Source organism: Musa acuminata, chromosome BXJ1-4 (genome assembly GCF_036884655.1).
Source record: "Musa acuminata AAA Group cultivar baxijiao chromosome BXJ1-4, Cavendish_Baxijiao_AAA, whole genome shotgun sequence".
Lineage (NCBI taxonomy): Eukaryota > Viridiplantae > Streptophyta > Magnoliopsida > Zingiberales > Musaceae > Musa > Musa acuminata.
The window spans coordinates 37,160,015-37,179,638 of NC_088330.1; the positions used below are offsets into that span (position 1 = coordinate 37,160,015).

Consider the following 19,624-nt stretch of genomic DNA (forward strand, 5'->3'; position numbering starts at 1 on the left):
TCATATATCGCTTTTTTTTAATGGGATAAGTAAGGGCGATTTTGAAGCCCTCATCAGTCGGCGTAAAGAACCGATCGCAGTTTCGACCCCGGCGACGGGAAGAGCAAAGGGGAAAACGCCGTCGGAGATGTTTTCGGCGCTAAAGCCCCGCCGATGGGCTGCCTGTCTCTTCGTCTATCCTTCTCGCGCTTTCTCCGCTAGCAACAGCTTTTACGCCTCCTCGATGGCCGCCGCTGAAACGGCTGGCGCGGAGACGGGGCTTTATGGCTTCGATGTCCTCAAGACACCCAAAGGCTTCCGTAGGTTTGTCGACGAGGCCATCCAGAAGTAAGTCGAAGCCAAATGCTTAAGACGGAGACATTTCGTTCCCAGTCTGTCTCTAAACCGTCTATTTATGTCATCTTTAGATCTGGGGAGCTCGTTACGTATATCTCTCGGCTACCGCCGTCGATGGAGATCATCCGGGCCATGGACGAGATCTCTGATACTGTATGGTTCCATATAATTTCTTGTCCTTTTTGTTTCTGGTGGTAGTGAGAATTGTTAAAGAGTTCCGTCGATGCTTGTTTGTAGGTATGCTCGGTTATTGATTCTGCGGAGCTGTGCAGGAATACTCATCCTGACAGGTGATCGAGTAGTTAGGGCTGATTCTTACGTTACATATGGTTTTGATCTTATTTGTTTGTTTCTCAAGACAGTTTATTTCTTATGTGTTAATATTGACTTAATATTCTTGCAATTATGCATCTTTAGGGAATATGTGGAGGAAGCAAACAAGGCATCAATGAGGATAAATGAATATCTTCATGTGAGTTTTATCCTGTTGATGATCCCCTGTTTGGTTTAAATCACTGTGAAGGGTAATGTGGTTTATACTTTTAAAGCAACCTACAAAAGCAATTGTCATAATACATATGTTCTTTATTCTTCTATTTATTATGGAAGAGTTTAATGCTATATCACTGCATTTTTTAGCTCCCAATGGGCCAAAATCATACTCTTAAATCATGGTTATCCTAAAAGGATATGATTTATTTCCATAAAAGGACATTGTATCATTCTTGGCCCTACCGAGCAACAAACTTGTTAATGATTAAACAGAAATGCTATGTACCATGACTTGGTCCCAACTGAAGGCACAAGTTACGAATTTGGGTTGCACTTCCCACTACGCCACCATTAATGGGCTCTGGATGCCTGCTACTCTGGTTGGTCAAGACTTAAATTATGATTTGAGCTGCAACCTATTAGCATTGTTATTTTTAGACAACTTAGCCAACAGGAGTAGTGGTTCTTTTGGCCCATGCTAGCTTTTATGCTAAAATTTTTTTTGGTTTCACTTTGTTTTATTCACAACATATGGACTAAATTTGTTTGCTCCAAAAAAGCTCATGGTAGCTTGAAATGCTGTTCAAATGGTGAAGATGCTGTTTTTTGGTGTATTTAAGATCTTGGGACACTGAAATTTGGTGATCTGGCCACAGAGGGTAATGATTTGGACCTTGGGATTCTCCTTTGGATGACGCTTGGCATGCTAAACTCTATGAGGTATCATAAGTATTGGCAACACATACCAAGAAATGAGATGATTCTAGTGATGTTGGTGATGCTTGGATGGTTTTTGAATGCTCAGTGACTAGCAAGGCTGAGGCCTTGCTCAGTCGAACATTAGAGTCTGTCATGTCGATGACCCCGCTTGGCTGATATTAGCCATGAACAAGATTCCACAAAGACACATAAATCCACGAGACCCAAACATGGCCCTGAATTTGTCAGTTGGGTCCAGCTCTTGACCAACCTAGTTTAGGCTTAGTAGGGTTATGATTAGGTTTAATCCAACTCTCTTACAATGTTTCACCCATTAAGTTCACCTTGTCCTCAAGGTGTTGGACTGGGATCATGCTAGATGATGTCTACATCAAGCTTTTATGTCTTCTTTTCATCTTTTCATGAGAGAATGGTTTTTGATGTCAGAAAATAATTATGCTATGTTGGACTTCTTCATTCATACATCTTTAGCAATTAGGATTTGATCAACGTCTATGAGATCAGTATTCTTAATTTCAAATATGTTAGGAATGTGCTGCACAACAGTTTGTTTTTGATACCCTTGCTTATCATCAGTTGATGACATGTGACCAAATTTGATGCAATAGGGAGTACAAGGGCTCAGATTGAACTGGAAACTCCTCATAAACTTATTGACCTGTTGGGGAAGTTTCAACAACTAGTAGCTGCTGTTTTGTCGCAAATAAGACATATAGCTTTAATCCCAAAACTTTGCTTCATTTACTGCAAGCTGAAATTTTCATCTGACTGCTGAGACTTATCTTTTTCGATATGGAGTCTGTTAGAGCCTCTGAGAGAGACTTTAATACAAGAATGTGGCTGAGAAGGTGCTGGAGTTGTCAAGGATTCTGTTGCATTCACCAGTTTCTTTTTTTCAACAGATTTGACTTGTTATGGAGATGTTATGGTGATTGCCATGCATGACATGACCATGGTTGAGTGCATCTTTGGCCTGCTTGTCTTTACATGTATTGACTTGATTGTCAATGCTTTCGTACCTCCGTGGTTTTCTGTAATCTAGGATGTCCTGACCTTTTCCTGGATATAACTTTTTAAGTTGTCTCTGAAGCCATTCTGAAAATGTGTCAACTGACAACCAGAAGTTTGCAGAAGTAATTTCTTTTGCATTAAAAGCCATGAAGGAACTTATCATAATATAATCCAGAAACCCTAAAAGCCATTGATCTAGGCATATGTTCAAATATATTATTATTTTATGTCAAAGATTTCTTGTAACGACTTATTTTTTTTCAAGTAGCACTCATCTTTTTGTTCTATGTTAATCTTCACCTTTTACTTGTAGTTCCTAAACACAAATGGTAGTTTGTACACTGCAATAGTGAAAGCTGAGAGTGAGCGTGTCTTGCATACAGAAGAAGCTCAAAGAGCAGCACATGCTTTGCGTGTGGACTTTGAAAATGGTGGCATTCATCTTTCTGATGGTAATTAACTTTATGCTGGTGCTTTTTTCTTTATTATTATTATTTTATAATCTACAGTCATGTGTTTCATTTGTCGCAGATAAACTACAGAGAGTTAATCAATTGAATGTCGAGATCGCTAGACTGGGCAATAAGTACGTATCATCCACTACTAACTTATACTCTTGAACTTCAATCAATTTCCTATTGATACAAAGTATGTTTTTTGAAGCTTCTATAGTTGGTTTTTGGACTTCATGTGTCTTATGTATCAATCTCTCCTGTACAACTAAAACAAGATGCTCAATATGCAAAGAATCGAGTATCCATCTTGAAGTAGGTAATTGACAAGCCACAAAGTGCAAAAAGGAAGCAGATGTTCCTTAAGTGAACCCAAATGAGTGAGGACTAGCTGTCAAAATTCAAATTAGATATCTTGGTAAAATGAAATTTATCTTGTTGCCTGATAATCATACAGATATCCCTGCATCTAGGACCTTTATGCAAAGATATCTCAAATGATCGTTGGTAAGGGATCATTTGGTCGATCGGCCATTGGTGCGGCTCGTAGGCTCGCGAGGACTTGTTTGCTTTGGGCGATAGGCGTACCCGCACGGTTTTGTCCTTTCGGAGCATGTGAGCTCCAAAAGGCGCCTCTGAGGGTAAGGAAGACCTGGCGGACTTATGAGCCCTTGGTTCCCATACTCTTTAACCAATTGAGACTAAATGACCTTATCAGTGCTCCCACCCGTAGGGGAGCTAAGGGCTCATAGCCAAGGTACACGGCTCGGGAGCAAGTTCGGCCGAGGTGCAGGCCTCGGGCCCTCCTTCTAGTGCCAAAATGCTGGTGAACCTTTACGCCGTGGTCGAGGTGTTAGCACGGCTCGGTTCAGTCCCCGATGTACAAGGTCGCCCACGTGGGTGCTCGGGTAGTGAGGGCGAGCGTCATGTCGGGTCGGGTTCGAGCCTCGTCCTCCGAGCACGGTCTTCTCTCTTGGTGAGTGGCATGCTTTTTTGTCGTTGGGCTCCTGCACACAGGTCGAGGTCAGGAGGCGGATTTCTCGACTCGACCCCTCCGAAGCTAAAGTTAATAGTATGTATGAGAGAGTTGAGAGTTCGAAATGTCCCCCCTTCTTGATTAGGGAGGGTTAGCTTTTATACCTGTGAGGATGAGTTAGTCGTACGGGGTCAATTTATTGCGGCCAGCTCCTCAGGCGGTTGACTTAAGCTTCTGTACGAGCACCGACTGACCTGCACAGATCGGCGCCGCGCGGCGCCGCCCCGAGCTTTCCGGGGTGGCTATACTATGATGATGCCGTTCATACGGAGGGGGCGGCAAGTGGCTGCCCGCCACATGTGTGCTGTGCATCACATCGTACTTGAGGTTCCACGTCTACATCGTCGTGTCTGCTTGCTTAGATCCACGTGGGCGATGCCAAAATATGTCATATCAATTGTCATTGTAAAATGAACTATAATGAAAACTATGGTTCCAAATCAGTTGGTGGGATATAATGAGGGGTGAGATAGATAAAGACAGAGGTGGGATATAGTCCTAAATAAAAGAAGCCTGAACCAGCTAGATGGCCCAAAAAGGACTGGTCCTATGCCAGATCACCATCAGACCAGTTAATGCAATCTGGTACTGGGGGTATTTAGCAAGGTTCATAACTCTGGTCCTGTACCAGATAAGGCTTGGATTAGTACAGTATTGGTCCATACTGGTATACCAAGTGTTATATGTCTGTATGTATAGTCTTATAAGCGTACTGCTAGGTTTATCTTGATTTAGCACGTACTGCTTGGTTTACCTTGATTTTGCGGACTGCTCGGTTTATGTTGATTCTGTGCTGATTCTGTGCGTACTGCTTGGTTTATGTTGATTCCACACATACTGCTCAGTTTATGTTGATTCCGCATGTACTGCTCGGTTTATGTTGATTCTGCACGTACTGCTCGGTTTATGTTGATTCCATGCGTACTGCTCGGTTTATGTTGATCCCACACGTACTGCTCGGTTTATGTTGATTCCTTGTGTACTGCTCAGTTTATGTTGATTCCACACATACCGCTCGATTGATGTTGATTCTGCGTGTACCGCTCGGTTGATGTTGATTCTGTGTGTACTGCTCAGTTTATGTTGATTCTGTGCATACTGTTCAGTTTATGTTGATTCCACATGTACTGCTCGATTTATCTTGATTCCATGCGTACTACTCGCTTTATCTTCATTCCACGTTTACTGCTCGGTTTATGTTGATTACATATATCAACAAAATGTTGGACCAAAAAATATTGCCCTTGCAAACCTTGATATTAAAACTTTGCTTAAAACTAAAGAAGTTAAAATTTCTTTTTTTTGTAAATTTTGAGGCTTGAATTTATTTTTTTTTTCTTAAAGTAAAAGTTGCACCATGGTATGCTAAACTGACCAGTTCGTTTACCAATTGACTGCCAACTGATACATGGACCAGCCCTAACCACATGGTCCTGTCTCTATATGTAAATATAATATTTTTTTTTCTTTTAACTGGGGTTCAGCTCGCGATGTGATGCCTTGTAATGAGTCGTTAGGTGGTCTTCCGTTGCTGCCCACGCGGTCACTTCTTGCCACACGTGGCTTGCCACACGTGGTGTGCCACTGCTCGTGCGGCTGTCACTCCAATGCTCCTCCTCTTCTTCCTTTTTATTCTTCTTCGTCCACCACCCAGTGCGGTCATGTACTGGTATGGGCCCAATAGCCGAAGCAACAATCCTTGAGTCTCATTATAACTTGATGAATGGAAAAACATGTTTTTAGTGGCCAAAACTTAGGTGCTAGACTTGGTGTAAATGCTCAAATCAATCAATTAATTCTGATTGACTCTGTTAATGAGTGGAGTACGCAGGCAGCAGTTGGGGCCAACCATTGTCTGTTGCTGCATGTTGTCATTCCTCTTGTTGGAGAAGAAATAACAGAAATAATATTTTGAATTTTGATTTCTGTTTTTTTTTTTTTTTGGTTGGGGGGTCGGGGGGGGGGGGGGGGGGATGGGGGATGGGGGAGTAGGAGAAATAACGGAAGGAGTATTAGTGGCATTTAAAGGAATATTTTGCTTTAAATGCCACTAATGGATGCTGCCATCAGTTATTGACCCCTCTTTCACTATGATTTCTACTTCTTTGCTAATGTTGGGGCAGAAAAATGAAGGGGGACTGAGAGGGGAGTGGAAAATTGGAAGGTGAGAGTGCAAAGACTCTGGGAGGGGGAGGGGTTAAAGGGATAAGATATGTCAGCCCCATTATTTTATTATTGCAGTATTGATCTGGCATAACTTGGCCCTCCAAAACACATATCTTGTTAGTTGACTTGCCATTTAAGCAATGAGAGCTGGCCATAGAACAAGTTCTATGTAGTTATTGGAAAGAATTGGAAGAAAAGATGGCTGTAAGTTATGCATGAAAGGGTCAACAGTAATTTGTTTTTTTTATTGGCAAGTGACAGGCCTGTCCGGAATCATGTTTCTATTTGATGTGCTCTGCAACCAAATACAGTTTGTATAGTTGAAACACACGACCAAATGCTTAACAAAAGAAAATTGATTGTTTTGATTTTAATACTGCAGCCTCACATGGAATTAATTAATTTCCTAGAAAAGAATTTTGGGCTGATGACTTTTACTCCATGACGCCTTTTCTTTTTTTTTGTTTAAGTTGTTTAGATGAAACTTATCTTGAAAACCAAGGATCTTACATGGTGTCCTTAGTTTAATTGTATTATCATGTTTCAACTGTTCATAAGTTCTCATATTCTTTGTTGTGTTGATGGTGCCTAGCGTGTAAGTGATGCTCATGGGAAAGTTATATTTAGGCATTTCTGTTTTCCATTTTGTTTTTTTATGTATAAATTAGCAAATGTACTGCTTGTCACCGGGTACTAGCTTATTTTTTATGCTCTTATCAGGTTCAATGAGAATATTATGTTTGATCCAGGTTTTGTGGATATATTTCCAGCTTCACGCATACCAAAGAACATGCAATATCATTTTGATGCCATATATCGGCCAATCTCTACTGCATCAAATGAAATTTCTAAAGTAGGAGATACAAGAAGAGAAAAGGGTTATAAGATCCCTACAGATTCAAGTACTTTATCCTCAATTTTGAAATGGGTATCAGATGCTGAGGTATATTCCCATCTTGACTTGAAGCAATTGGATTGTAGTTTTTAACTTTTTATATTGTCATCTTTCCCCAAAAACCTACTGAGTAATATGGTTTCCTCTTTTTTGACAAGATCATAGAATCTTATGTTTATATGGTTTCCCAAAACCGTTACAATAGGTGTGGATAGAAGGGGATTGAATGACTATTATGAATATGGGGCGGAGGTCAGTAATGAAAAACAATAGGCAGAAATATGTAGAAGGGGAAGGACTGAAAAGATGAGGGTGAAAATAACAAAACAAAAACCCTGACCAGCTGCAGTGGTATGTTGTGTTCTGAAGCTGTTGCTATGGAACTTGTGTGCTGAAGTCCCTTGTGTTTGAGGGCCCAAACAGCCTTCGGCCAAACCCTTGCTCTTTTCATATGACTGTAGCCTACTTTTCTACTTCTTGCTCATGATTGCCTATTACCCTCATGCCAAAGGACACTGATGCCTAAAGCCTTATTGACAACTTTGCCACTACTTCTTGTCATAAGATGATGGAGACAAAGGGAAAAGGGAGATTTAAGGAAAAGGGAAGAGAAGGGAAAAAAATGGTTGGGGTTTGCAGATAAGTATACTTTATAGGTCCTCTAGCAGCATTCACATTTTTGTTATGCTATAGATAAACTTGAAAACTTTATGATATTGTGACTTCTTACCTCTTTGTGTAAATTTATTTAGTTCAAGGACTTCTTTGGTTAAAGTTTTTCTTTCTCGATTTTGTGAAAATTATCTCAAATGTTTTTTAGACACTAATATTCTTTGTAATATTTGGTTTTTTTTGTGGTTGCCACCCAAGAAAAATTTTATATTAGGCAAGTATTAAAAAATCCATTTTAGAAAATCACTTGTTAAGCCAGACAAGAAACACATTTTTTGAATCTTTGCAGGTCAGGAAGCAAGCATACATAAAGGGAAATTCTACTCCACGTGCAAATCTTATTGTTCTTGATAAGCTTATAGGTGCTCGTCATGAACTTGCACAGGTACTTTCATTATGAAGCTTCTAATTCTTTGTAACCAGTAACCATTTATATCAATTTGATTTTTAAATATTACCCACTTAAAAGCACAGACATGGGACACAAACAGACACAGACACGCCAGTTTTTAAAAAATTAGGACATCAACACAGTGAGGACATGTGCATATTTAACATATAATATTTGATTAACATGAGTTTTATTTTATTTATACTTAAATTTTACAAAACTTAATAATGTGAACATATAAATATTGTCATACATGTTCATCTAAATATAAGTATCCAAAATAAAGGTTGAGTACATCAAATAATATTTAAAAATCACTAGACTTACTCTACGCCATTATCATCTCCATCTGATGATTCATCAACATTATCGGTAAAACTAATTTTTTTCAGCTTTGGTTCATCAATTGGAATTTGATAAATTACATCATAGAATAATGAAGATTCATTAATTTTTTTCCTTCATCTCTATATATTTTTTCTTTCACCTTTTCAATCATACCGTTCCCATGTCATATACTTTGTGTCACAAAATCAAAGTCTATCATAAATAGGTCTAGTGAAATCAAGAATATAATCAATATTTCTCATATGTTAAATATGGTTGTGATTGATGGTAGAACTATGTTTCTGAAGGTAGTAGATTGCATAGGAGAAACAAAGAATAAATATTTTCTTTTAAATTTGATAAAAGAAGTTATCAATGAGGTTGGTCATTATAACACAGATTATTGAATCATAATTTTTAAATATTTTTTGGACTCCATGTGTTATTCATATTCTTTATCCAACATATTTGTGTAGCAAAGAATATTGAACAAAATCAGTTAACATGGATTATTGAGTTTGTTATGAGTCGTTCTATGAGATTGGTCATATTTAGTGAGTTTGTGTCATGGAAGTTACTCTTTGTAGTTGGTAAAGGGTTTACCTCAATAATTGTTATGTTTAAAATGTTTAAACTTATTAAAGGTGGGTTATTAGTAATCAGGGTTATTAGCGACCAATGGTCATGTTATGTACAAGATTTGTATAGTAAAAGGTGCTTGATGATATTTGGTAACACAATATTGATTGTATACTTGTTTTCACTGGACTTATTTATGATATGCTTAGGTTTTGTGACACGAATAAACCATGTGTTCATTTAGTATATGACATGTAGGACAATATGATTGAGAAAGTGAAGGAAAAAAAATTGTAGACATTAAGGAAAGAAATTAGACGATTCTTCATCTTTTTACGTTATTTATCAAATTCTTATTAATTGTTGGACGAAGAACAATACTTCACTTTATTGCTTGGCTCATTCTTTGAATCTCATGTATATATTAATTTTGATTTTTAGTTATATTTATTACATAATTAAGTATATTGATGATATTATTTATTTTTTTATTATAAATATTATAGTGATGAATGACCATAAGAGGATCCCATAAAGAGATCTAAAGGTCTCTCGAGAAAGACTAAAATAGATATTATTCAACCAAAGAAGAGAATATGTGTCACTGATGAATATGCTAACATCTCTAGTAGAGTTGGATACTGATTATGATTCTTTACACGATCATTACTTTATGAATCCTAAAAGTTGGCGGGTTACATTACTATATGATTATTATTTTGGATACTTACATTTGATGATTTTAATTGTTTCAACCTGTATGATGATATTTACTTATTCATATTGTTGAATTTATAAAATTGAAGTATAAATACTATAAAACTCGTGTTAATCAAATATTATATATAATTATATATATTAAAAAGATACACATGTCCTTGCTGTATCTATGTCCTAATTTTTCTAAAAATGGCATGTCACCGAGTTCGTGTCCATGCTTCTTATCTTTCCCCTTTGCAATAAGACCATTAGATCAATGTTGCTACTTGTTTTTCCCAAAAGAATTATGAATTATAATATGGAATACACTTTTACCTTTAGTTCATGAAAAAGCTGCAAATAATGGCATGTTCTTCAAGTCTATATATGACGGCCAAAATATGGTTGAGCAATTGACTTGTATTTCTCAGGAACATCCTATAGTCTTTATCAAAGGAGGTAGAGAGTGAAACATAGACCAATAAAGAAATTAGTATCTCGAGTTCCTAGATGAACAATACCTCTTATCCCTGCTAATATATTGAAATTCAAGAAAGCAACTTATTTAGTCTTCATTACATCTTGCATGTTTTTAGCTACCATCTAATAATGGTAGCTTATAGTTATTGCTAATAAATGAATAATTAGCTAGTCATTATTATCAAAAGGACAAAGATGTTCCAGAAATGTTTGTAAGATTAAAAACGTTTTGATTGAAATCATCATTTTTTTCTTTAATTAAACTCATTTACTAATTTTCTCTTTTATCTCTAATCCTTTATGTTCTTTCTTTTAAATTTGAAATGGTTCATGTAGATAATGGGATGCAAGTCTTATGCTGAGTTTGCAATTCGTCCAAACATGGCTGCATCACCTGATGTTGCCATGTCTTTCTTGCTTAACTTGAGCAAAAGTGTTAGATGTAAAGCTGATGAGGTACTAAAATGATACTTATCATCCTTTTGTTTCCTACATATAGTTGCAGACTCTCTTTCTGTGATTTTGTTTAATGTTACATGTTTATTTGCTGTATACTTGATCTTTTGTTGTTTAGGAGTTCAATATTATCCGAGAGTTCAAGAGGCAATATCTAAATCAAAGAGGTGCTGATTTAGAGCCATGGGATGAGACATTTTTTACGGGAATGATGAAATCTTCTGCATATGGCTTAGAATCATCAGTATGTTAAGTTCCATTGAGTACTAGCTTTTGCTAATTTATAATGATAACATTTACATGTTACTTTTTGCAGTAGCTTGTCGCATCATATACCTTTCATTTTACAAAGCATTAGCCATTTAACGAATATGTTTCTAGTCTTTTTGAACTGCAGAATGCCTTACTGACAATGTCCGATTTCGAACCATGATTTTACTTTCACTATAAGTTAGATACTGTCACATTTATGTGACTTTTTTCATGGATGCTTTGCCTTTTTGAGGCTTTGAACAATAAAATTCTGCACATTTGTATTTTTTTCAATAGTGTTCTGCTGTTGCTTTATCTGGAGCAGGTCCTTTCATCGTACTTCTCCTTATCTGGGTGCCTTGAGGGCTTAAAAGTACTAGTTCAGGCATTGTTTGGGGCAACATTTTATCAAGTTCCCATGTCTTCTGGTGAATCTTGGCATCCAGACGTAGTGAAGCTATCTCTTCATCATCGTCAGGAGGTATACTTGCATTAGATCATGACTGTTGCTCTATCTATGCTTGGTTGCATAACTTTTTGTGAAAAACAAATGACATGCCATCTCTAAAACCCACATAGTATATGTGCTGCATTTTTATTCTCTCATTTCTTCAATTATTACATATTCTACTCAATCTGATGTTTCAAATCAATGTTTTAGACCTAAACTAAATTTTTTGTGATAGGATCTTGTTTGAGCTACAGTTAATATGGTGATGTGGCATGATTATCATTCCAAGTCTGTATTAAGTATCATGGCTTGCATTAAGACCCACTCTGATGTGCAAACTGTGTTTGATACTTGAAGCTGTAGAGAGTCAAGAACCTATTGGCAAACTCATTAAAAGGTTGACTTTCTGAGGAACTTCTGTCCATTCTTTTCAAGCACTTTTATACCATTAGCAAAGGGCCTCACTATAGCATATTGGTCCATTTATTATCCTTTTCAAAGTGACACAAGACTTGCATTTTGTATTGAATAATGTGCATGCAGAAATTAATTGATACTTCTTTTAAGGCCGAGGATATGGAAAAAAGAATCCTACTTATTTTACAATGTAACAAGAGTGTTGCAAAATGAATAAAGACAAGAGTGAGCCTCGGTGACTGATCAGAGTCTTCTCATAAGTCTTATGACTTCTATTAAGGTTATTCACTGATTTTTGTTTGATTAGTGATGTTAAGTTCATTAGAGCTAAATGGTGGAAAAAAATCCATATAACCAACCCAAAATTTTTGTATGCTATGCTATGCTATGTTATTGTTGTGCTTAGATGAGGTTCTAAGCCAATCAATAAATTGTGTTGCAAATTGTCTAACTCTATGTTTCACCCGATTTAGATGATAAGGAGCACACATCCTTCCCAAATGTGAAACTACCTCTATACTTTGAACCCTAGCCATGGTTAGGCTTTTTGCTGTCCTCAAACCTTCCCTCTCCAACTTCAAAATTTTCCACTTCCTTTTGACTGATATCTTTTCCATTCAATTCTCTTTGTCTACTCTCATTCTGATGATTTGTATGACCACCATCCTTATCATCTTTTCCTACAGTCCTTTCTCTTCCTTTTTCAGATCCTTTCTTTTCTATGTCCAAGATTATTGCTTGATAATTTGACAGCAGCATAATTTGTCAGCTTTCGTGTCGACTTAGAACACATCCTTTAATGCTTAAAACATAATACAAAGGCAAGTCTCAATCTCTCTTAAATTTGATGTTTCAACCAAGGATTTTAATTTCGAATGATATCGCTTGTACCGGGCGGTACCGTCAATTGGGGTTGTTTCCGCCTTGTTACCGCCCGAAATCGATCGATAACAATTGATTTCGATCGTCACCGCTCGCTACCGGGCGGTATTAGCTCAAGAAGGGGGAGAAGAAAAGAGAGAACCTGGAGATCTGGTACGAAACTACGAACCTTGGTTTCAACTATGTTTCATCTTGTTATTGGAGCTATTGTTGTTGGTAGCATTGTCATTTGAGGCGAGTTTTATAGAATATGGTAAAGAGTAATATTTAAGCATGTCATTGAACTATCCTATCACTGCATGAATGTTCTAGTATGCTTCTTAACGAAGAATGGAGCTCGGGTAAATCCTATTAAGATATGTTGACATAATTATCAATCATGACATGGACTATATCAAGGTTTGCCAAACCGACCCGTACCGCCCGGTACGAGCGGTACGTACCGGTCCGATGGGATATCGGTACGCGGACCGCCCGTTACCGGGCGGAACGAATAATAATAATAAAATAATATATATATATATATATATATATATATATATATATATATATATTAATAATTTAAATAAAATCGAGGCGACGTCGCGTCGCCTCGGCGATGTCACCGAGGCGACACGACGTCTCCTTTCTCGGCGACGTCGCCGAGGCGACGCAGCGCCTTTCTCGGCGACGTCGCCGAGGCGACACGACGTCGCCTTTTTCGGCGACGTCGCCCCGTGTGGGGAAGGAAAAGGCGACGTCGCCGAGGCGATGCGACGTCGGCCAATAAAAAAAAATATATATATTATATATATATATACATATATCACTCGGTATACCGCTCGGTATACCGAGCGGTATACCGTTCCGTACCGTACCGAGAGATCATCGAAACTCCGGTACGGTACGAAATTTCAAACCTTGGACTATATATCCCTCTTCAATCTCATAAACTGTAATATCTATTAACCCTTTTATATTACCTTGCATCTAGTATTTAATTTGATGCATTACCGGACATGTGGTAGATGATCCTTCTGTTACAATGTACCATGAAATTGATGATGCTCATTTTATTGGGACCAGATCAGCTGTCATAGGCAAAGGTAACTTTGTAGAGATTTTGTTATTTTCTTGAGGACTTCGTTTATATGCAAATTTCCTTAATGATAGCTCCTCAGAATCTCACATGGCATAGAAAGATATATCTCACGGCCATGCTTCTAAAAGGTAGTTTTGTAGTAAGTGTCGAAGCTGTGTTAGGAGGGATGCATTAAAATTAAACCACTTTGCGGTTACTTGCTTATATCCCTTTTCTTCTTGTGCCTATAATAATCTTGGTCTAGATAGGATTGCCATGAGATTAATATCAACAAAATCAAGTTTTGACCTCTCCTGTTCAAAGAGCTAAAGAAGCCGCTAATGCCCCTATCCAGTTCATATGGGACTGAATATCTCACATTAGCACACTCCTTTCTATCTTATGAACACCGAATTCTGCACCATTGCCATTGGTCTGCCTCAGACTGTAGGACTTGCTGAATTGGGATGGACCAGCACCATTAGTGCTGCCACTACTGTTATCACTTCCACCATCTTGCTTGAACTAGGATATGCCAAATTGATATCTGTACCTCATGCTGTCCTTGTGAATGTGATAGTACTCCGACAGTGGATGAACCCCGGGAGCATGCTCAGGTCCTATGTCTACATTTATGGTCATAATGAAAGTTGTGCAGCCCACACCAGCTATATGGCTATGCAACATTACATATTTGTGTTGTGTATCAGTTGGCTGATGAGAATTTATCTAGATAAAGAAAGAGGAACATGTACATATTATTGTAACCCTGAATAATTACTGCCTGTGGTTACGTAAACAGAAGTAATACATAATGAGTCCCTTGATCTTCGATAATAGGAAACCTAAATCATTACAACCAGAACAAAGGTGTTCACTCATGTATATTTAATTTGTTACACAATCATTCTGTTCAACAGGTTCCTATGCAGGTTTAACAAAATTTCTTAAATTGAATCAAAATGCCAAATTAAGATCTCAGAGGTCTGTATAAAGAAGGGCCTTATTCAATCTAAATGCACTGCCATGAGCAAAATAAGAAGACGTGGAATGTTTAATATTCAGAATAATTATGTTTAAATTCTACAAGCCATAGATTATATGAAAAATGTCCCTTTTCATCATTGTGTTTTGGTCATTAAAATTTATCTCCACATCTTGTTATTTGTTACCTTGTTTCTCATTTTGCACGTGTCATGCTATTTCTTTTCTATTGTTTAAGTTTCAATAAGTCTGAAAAACACTAAAAAATGAAGCTTTATGTATCAGCTCTTCACTATGCTTGCTTTTAGTGGCACTATTCCTATTGTCTGTTATATTACATGGTAAAAAGTTAAATGCCTAATTTCACTTTCACATACATCACTATTCAAACAACCTGGCTATTGTCTCCTTTTTAGTTTTTTACTCATGAAATAGTTATGTTTATTTTGCATGTGTTTCATATATTGCTTCCATATGAAGAACTAAAGCATTTTTATATTGTACACAGGGTGATTTGGGCTTCCTGTATCTTGATCTTTATTCGAGAAAAGGCAAATATCCAGGCTGTGCTCATTTTGCAGTTAGAGGAGGGCGCCGGGCTTCTGAGACAGAATACCAGCTTCCTGTATGACCTGAATGTCTTTTTGCATCTTGGACAAACTTATATTAGTTTCACATTTGGCTAGTCTAGCTTTTATTGTAAGAAATCCTAGTGTTAGATCTCTTTCTCTAATGCTATTATCTTGATGAATTTTATGCATTGAACTTCCTTTCTCCAGTCTTAACTGATTTTTTCATTGTACTGGATAATGTATGTTTGCTTAGTAATGTCAGATGACTTGCTTCACTGAAATTCTCTCTGGTTATATCCTTTAATCATTCAGTGGTCTTATTTTTTTCTGTTCTCATTGATTTCACTATGTCTGGATATTATACTTAAATCATCCACAAGGTAGGTGCTCTATATATTGACATTTGACCATCGTTCATGAGAAAAAAGACCTAATTTAGTGCTAGTAATAATTTGCACTGGACCAACATATGTCTAAGAATTATATCTATTAGTATGCTAAATACAAATTGAATGCTTTTTGGGCTTTCCCGTCACACCTGATTTTTTTTAATATGTCTTTGTTAGGCTCAGTTTTTGGTACAGGAAAGCACCAGTAAGCTCATTGTGGAATTATTTAAAAGCTTCATACTGATCAATTGTTGATGTTTCAAGAATTTATTAACTAATATATTTTGTCTGTTAGTCAGCTATCCCGGAATCTTTAACTTTCAAATATTATTGTTACAGGTTGTTGCTTTAGTTTGCAATTTCGTTGGTTCACCTCTATCATCAACTTCAAGGCTCAACCATTTTGATGTTGAGACACTTTTTCATGAGTTTGGTCATGCTCTTCATTCTCTTCTTTCGAGAACGGTATTATATATTGGTTCAGTTTATACTTACCATTTATGTAGTTTCTTCATATGCATTAATCTATCTTGCTGTCTTCCTAGGATTATCAGCATTTCTCAGGTACCAGAGTAGTTCTTGATATAGCTGAAATACCTTCAAACCTTTTTGAGTAAGTACAAGTTAGTTCTGTTGTCATTTATGTTTTCTGCAATTTTTCACATTTAAAGGACTGATTCTGAAATAGTAATTTGCACATATAAATTATAGTCATCAATATTCAATTTCAGGCAACAAATCCAAGTAGACTTGAATATGTTACTACAGAGTGACTGATCTGTGCATTGTCTCAGCTTTTTTCAATTCTTCAAAGACACAGGATTCTACTTGTATACTCAATAAATATGAGAAGATTTAATTAATTTTGCTTTTTCTAATATGCTATGATAAACTACAATAGTTAAGATATGAGTTATAAATAATGTGTTGTAAATTTATTAGTCACTGTCTCGAAGCAATCATCATCTCAAAATCCTTAGTTTAAATTAATTGGTTTCAATTCAGTATTTTCTCTTTTTCTTTGCTTGAATATTTATTGGTTCTATGCCAATTCAGTATTTTATCTTTTTCTTTGCCTGAATATTTATTGGTTTTATGTAGTTAGCTGTTTAGGTTCACATCTAAGGAAGTATTCTTAAAGTTCTGAGTAACATAAGTTAGAACATTGTTTTCAAGGTCCTTGATCTATTCATTTGTTGCTTGATAGGACTTATCTTCTTTTTTTCCCAATAGGATAGCAACAAGAGAGAATAAAGGGGATGGAAAAAAGAGAATAGAGATAGTTAAGAATTATAGAGAAAATATATTAACAACTCAAATTATGATGCCTCTTGGGTTTACAATATATTTATTTAGAGAATGTCACCCTTATTCACTCTTATTTCTAAGCTATTTGGGAATAAATTAGAGTTTACATACAAGGAAAATTTATCTCTTATCCTTCACAAATCCCTCTTAAATAGGACACTAAAACCTTTTAAGATACTTGTCTAATTAGGAAAAATAGCTAGCCTTACCTATACTATAGTCATATTAATGTTTTTAGAAGCTAATTAAACTCTAAATTGGAGTCTAAAATTCTTCCAAGATTGCCTCAAGAACAATGATGAAAATGCGTCTAAATTTTCAATCCAAATAAGACTTGGGTATCTCTATGAAAGGAGGTCAGTCCTCTTAAAGAGTTGGTGTGGCTCGAATTGGATCTTGAGTCATGTTTGGTCTAGTCTCCAAGCTTGATCTAGATATGATTCAGTTCCATCCAATTAGAAAAGGTCATGCTAGCATCCACCTTGAATGGTGTCTGTTTACTATCAAATCAGAAACATAATTGGAAGGAGTGATGATAAGGTTTGTGGATATTATTAAAAGTGTCATTAGGAGGTGCTGCTTGGTCTGAGGATCCACTAATGAGCCCACTTAAGTGTTGTAGGGCCTAACGAGGATTGAGATAAACAATTTAGGCTCAGGTTTCTATTGAATACTCTTGATGATGTCTTGGTTTGGAAATAGTCTTATGCGCTAAGAAGTCGTATTTTGGGCACCTGGATTTTGTTTCAAAGCAAGTCTTCATCTCTCAAATCTATCTCGTCACTTTGGTGATAGTTCAGAACTCTAGGAAAGTAGTACTTTCTGGCATCCTACTTTCTTCACATGCCGGGATGGGAAGATGTCATAAAAATATAACAAATTATAAATATAAAATATATATTATAAAGATCCTAAAAAGTTGGTGTTAATGATGTTAGAAATTAATACTGAATCGGTGGAATAACAGGCAATGAATCTTGTATTGCTAGACGGTTGGCCACCCACTTGGCCTATTCCCCTCGTAAACAACCTCCACCAGGGCTGTTTCAATGGTTGATGGTGTTATCATGATGGACTTGGTGTACCTTCTGTTTTTAAGGATAAAGAGGTATAGTTGTCTGCTTTCTTTTGTTGGTTAAACCAACTGATATTTCAGGTACTATGCTTGGGATTACCGTGTTTTAAAGACATTTGCTAGACATGAAACAACTGGTGATGCAATACCAGAAAAGTTGGTGAAGGCAATGAATGATTCACGGAAAAGATTTTCTGCAACGGAGCTGCAGCGTCAGGTATTCACTTGTTTAACTTTTTTTTTTTCCTTTTTGTGTTTCTAGTATGCTTGCTACCAGGTTTGAAAAAAAAAAAAAGCAACCAAAAGCTTTTTTAAAAAACAAATACTAAGTTCTTATGTACCTTGTGTATGGTTTTTGTCATTCTGGTTTCTAGATGAGTACTAATTTTCTGCATCATCTTTCTATCTAGATATTTTATTCATTAATTGATCTAAAACTCTTTGGGGCACAAAACAATGATTCAATGGATACTGTATCGATGGTTGCTGACTTGAAACTACAGCACACCAGCTGGAACCATGTTGAGGGAACTCATTGGCACACCCGTTTTAGCCACCTTATAAATTATGGTGCTGGTAAGCATGTTGCATTATTTAATGTTTATATACAAGTGCAACTGCTGTCTAGATTTTTCATGCAGTAAACTATAGTTTGAATCTGTGGCCATAGGTTATTATAGCTACCTATATGCAAGGTGTTTTGCGGCAACAATATGGTGGGATACATGCCATGAGGACCCTTTGTCCCCCGACACTGGAACTGCCCTTAGAGAAAAATTCCTTAAGCATGGTGGAGCAAAAGATCCTGTAAACTTGTTGAAGGATTTCATTGGTGATGGCATTTTGAGTTGCAATGGTGGTAGCATCCCTGATGCAAGCAGCCTTTGTAGAGAAATGGATTTGTGAGATTTTCTACTCCATCAAGGCACCACGGATGGTGGCATAGGTATCTTGATATCTGCTTCTAATTCAACATTACAAGATTATAGCATTTTATGAGAGCTATGAACGAGCCTCTGCGGCCGCACCATATCTGCTAGTTTCAAATGCAGGCAGATACTAGTCTAAGTGTGTGGTGCTTGAGTAAACTGGTAGTTAGAACTTAATTTCGAGATTAATGGTCGAATCGGAACCAGCTTGCAACTGGGAAATCATTACTGCATGTGAAGTGGTATACAATGCTCAATGGCTAATTTCATCCTATATGAAGACTGAACCATATTTTTATTGTCAAAATAAACATGAGGTTTTTTAATATTTTGTACTTGGTTATATTTTGGTATGGTATGACTTTATTCCCAATTGGTGTTGAACTGTTTGTCCCTGATATTGTAGGAACATTTTTTCAGTATTATGGATTAGTAAATTTACAGTATTTCGTGCTCTTTTTCTAGACTGGACTTTCCAAGAGGGAAAGCAGATTGGATAAATCCTACTGGTACAAATCACCATGTCCTGTCGTGCTCTGAGCTACCTATAAATCGATAGTATCTAATTGGTAAAATAGATTTATGTAATCTGT

The 19,624-nt window shown here is 36.8% G+C and overlaps 1 protein-coding gene across 1 annotated transcript; it reads left to right on the forward strand.

Annotated features, from left to right (window-relative positions):
- The first annotated feature begins 29 nt into the window (after window positions 1–29).
- On the forward strand, window positions 30–19,404 carry LOC135662892 (mitochondrial intermediate peptidase, mitochondrial-like). Its single transcript, XM_065176712.1, has 17 exons — window positions 30–327; window positions 408–489; window positions 574–626; window positions 754–808; window positions 2,873–3,011; window positions 3,091–3,145; window positions 6,934–7,156; window positions 8,070–8,165; window positions 10,593–10,712; window positions 10,831–10,956; window positions 11,290–11,445; window positions 15,267–15,383; window positions 16,059–16,184; window positions 16,265–16,332; window positions 18,184–18,319; window positions 18,513–18,678; window positions 18,773–19,404. The coding sequence occupies exons 1-17, from the start codon at window positions 128–130 to the stop codon at window positions 19,006–19,008; spliced, it is 2,154 nt and encodes a 717-aa protein (XP_065032784.1). The 5' UTR covers window positions 30–127; the 3' UTR covers window positions 19,009–19,404.
- Window positions 19,405–19,624: the final 220 nt, after the last annotated feature.

What these genes read in the sequence shown, in the direction of transcription:
- LOC135662892 (XM_065176712.1), top strand. Translation starts at nt 128, where the DNA reads ATGTTTTCGGCGCTAAAGCCCCGCCGATGGGCTGCCTGTCTCTTCGTC. An exon ending in TGGACGAGATCTCTGATACT is followed by an intron (nt 490 to 573) that starts GTATGGTTCCAT and finishes GCTTGTTTGTAG; the next exon opens with GTATGCTCGGTTATTGATTC. An exon ending in CTCGTCATGAACTTGCACAG is followed by an intron (nt 8,166 to 10,592) that starts GTACTTTCATTA and finishes TGGTTCATGTAG; the next exon opens with ATAATGGGATGCAAGTCTTA.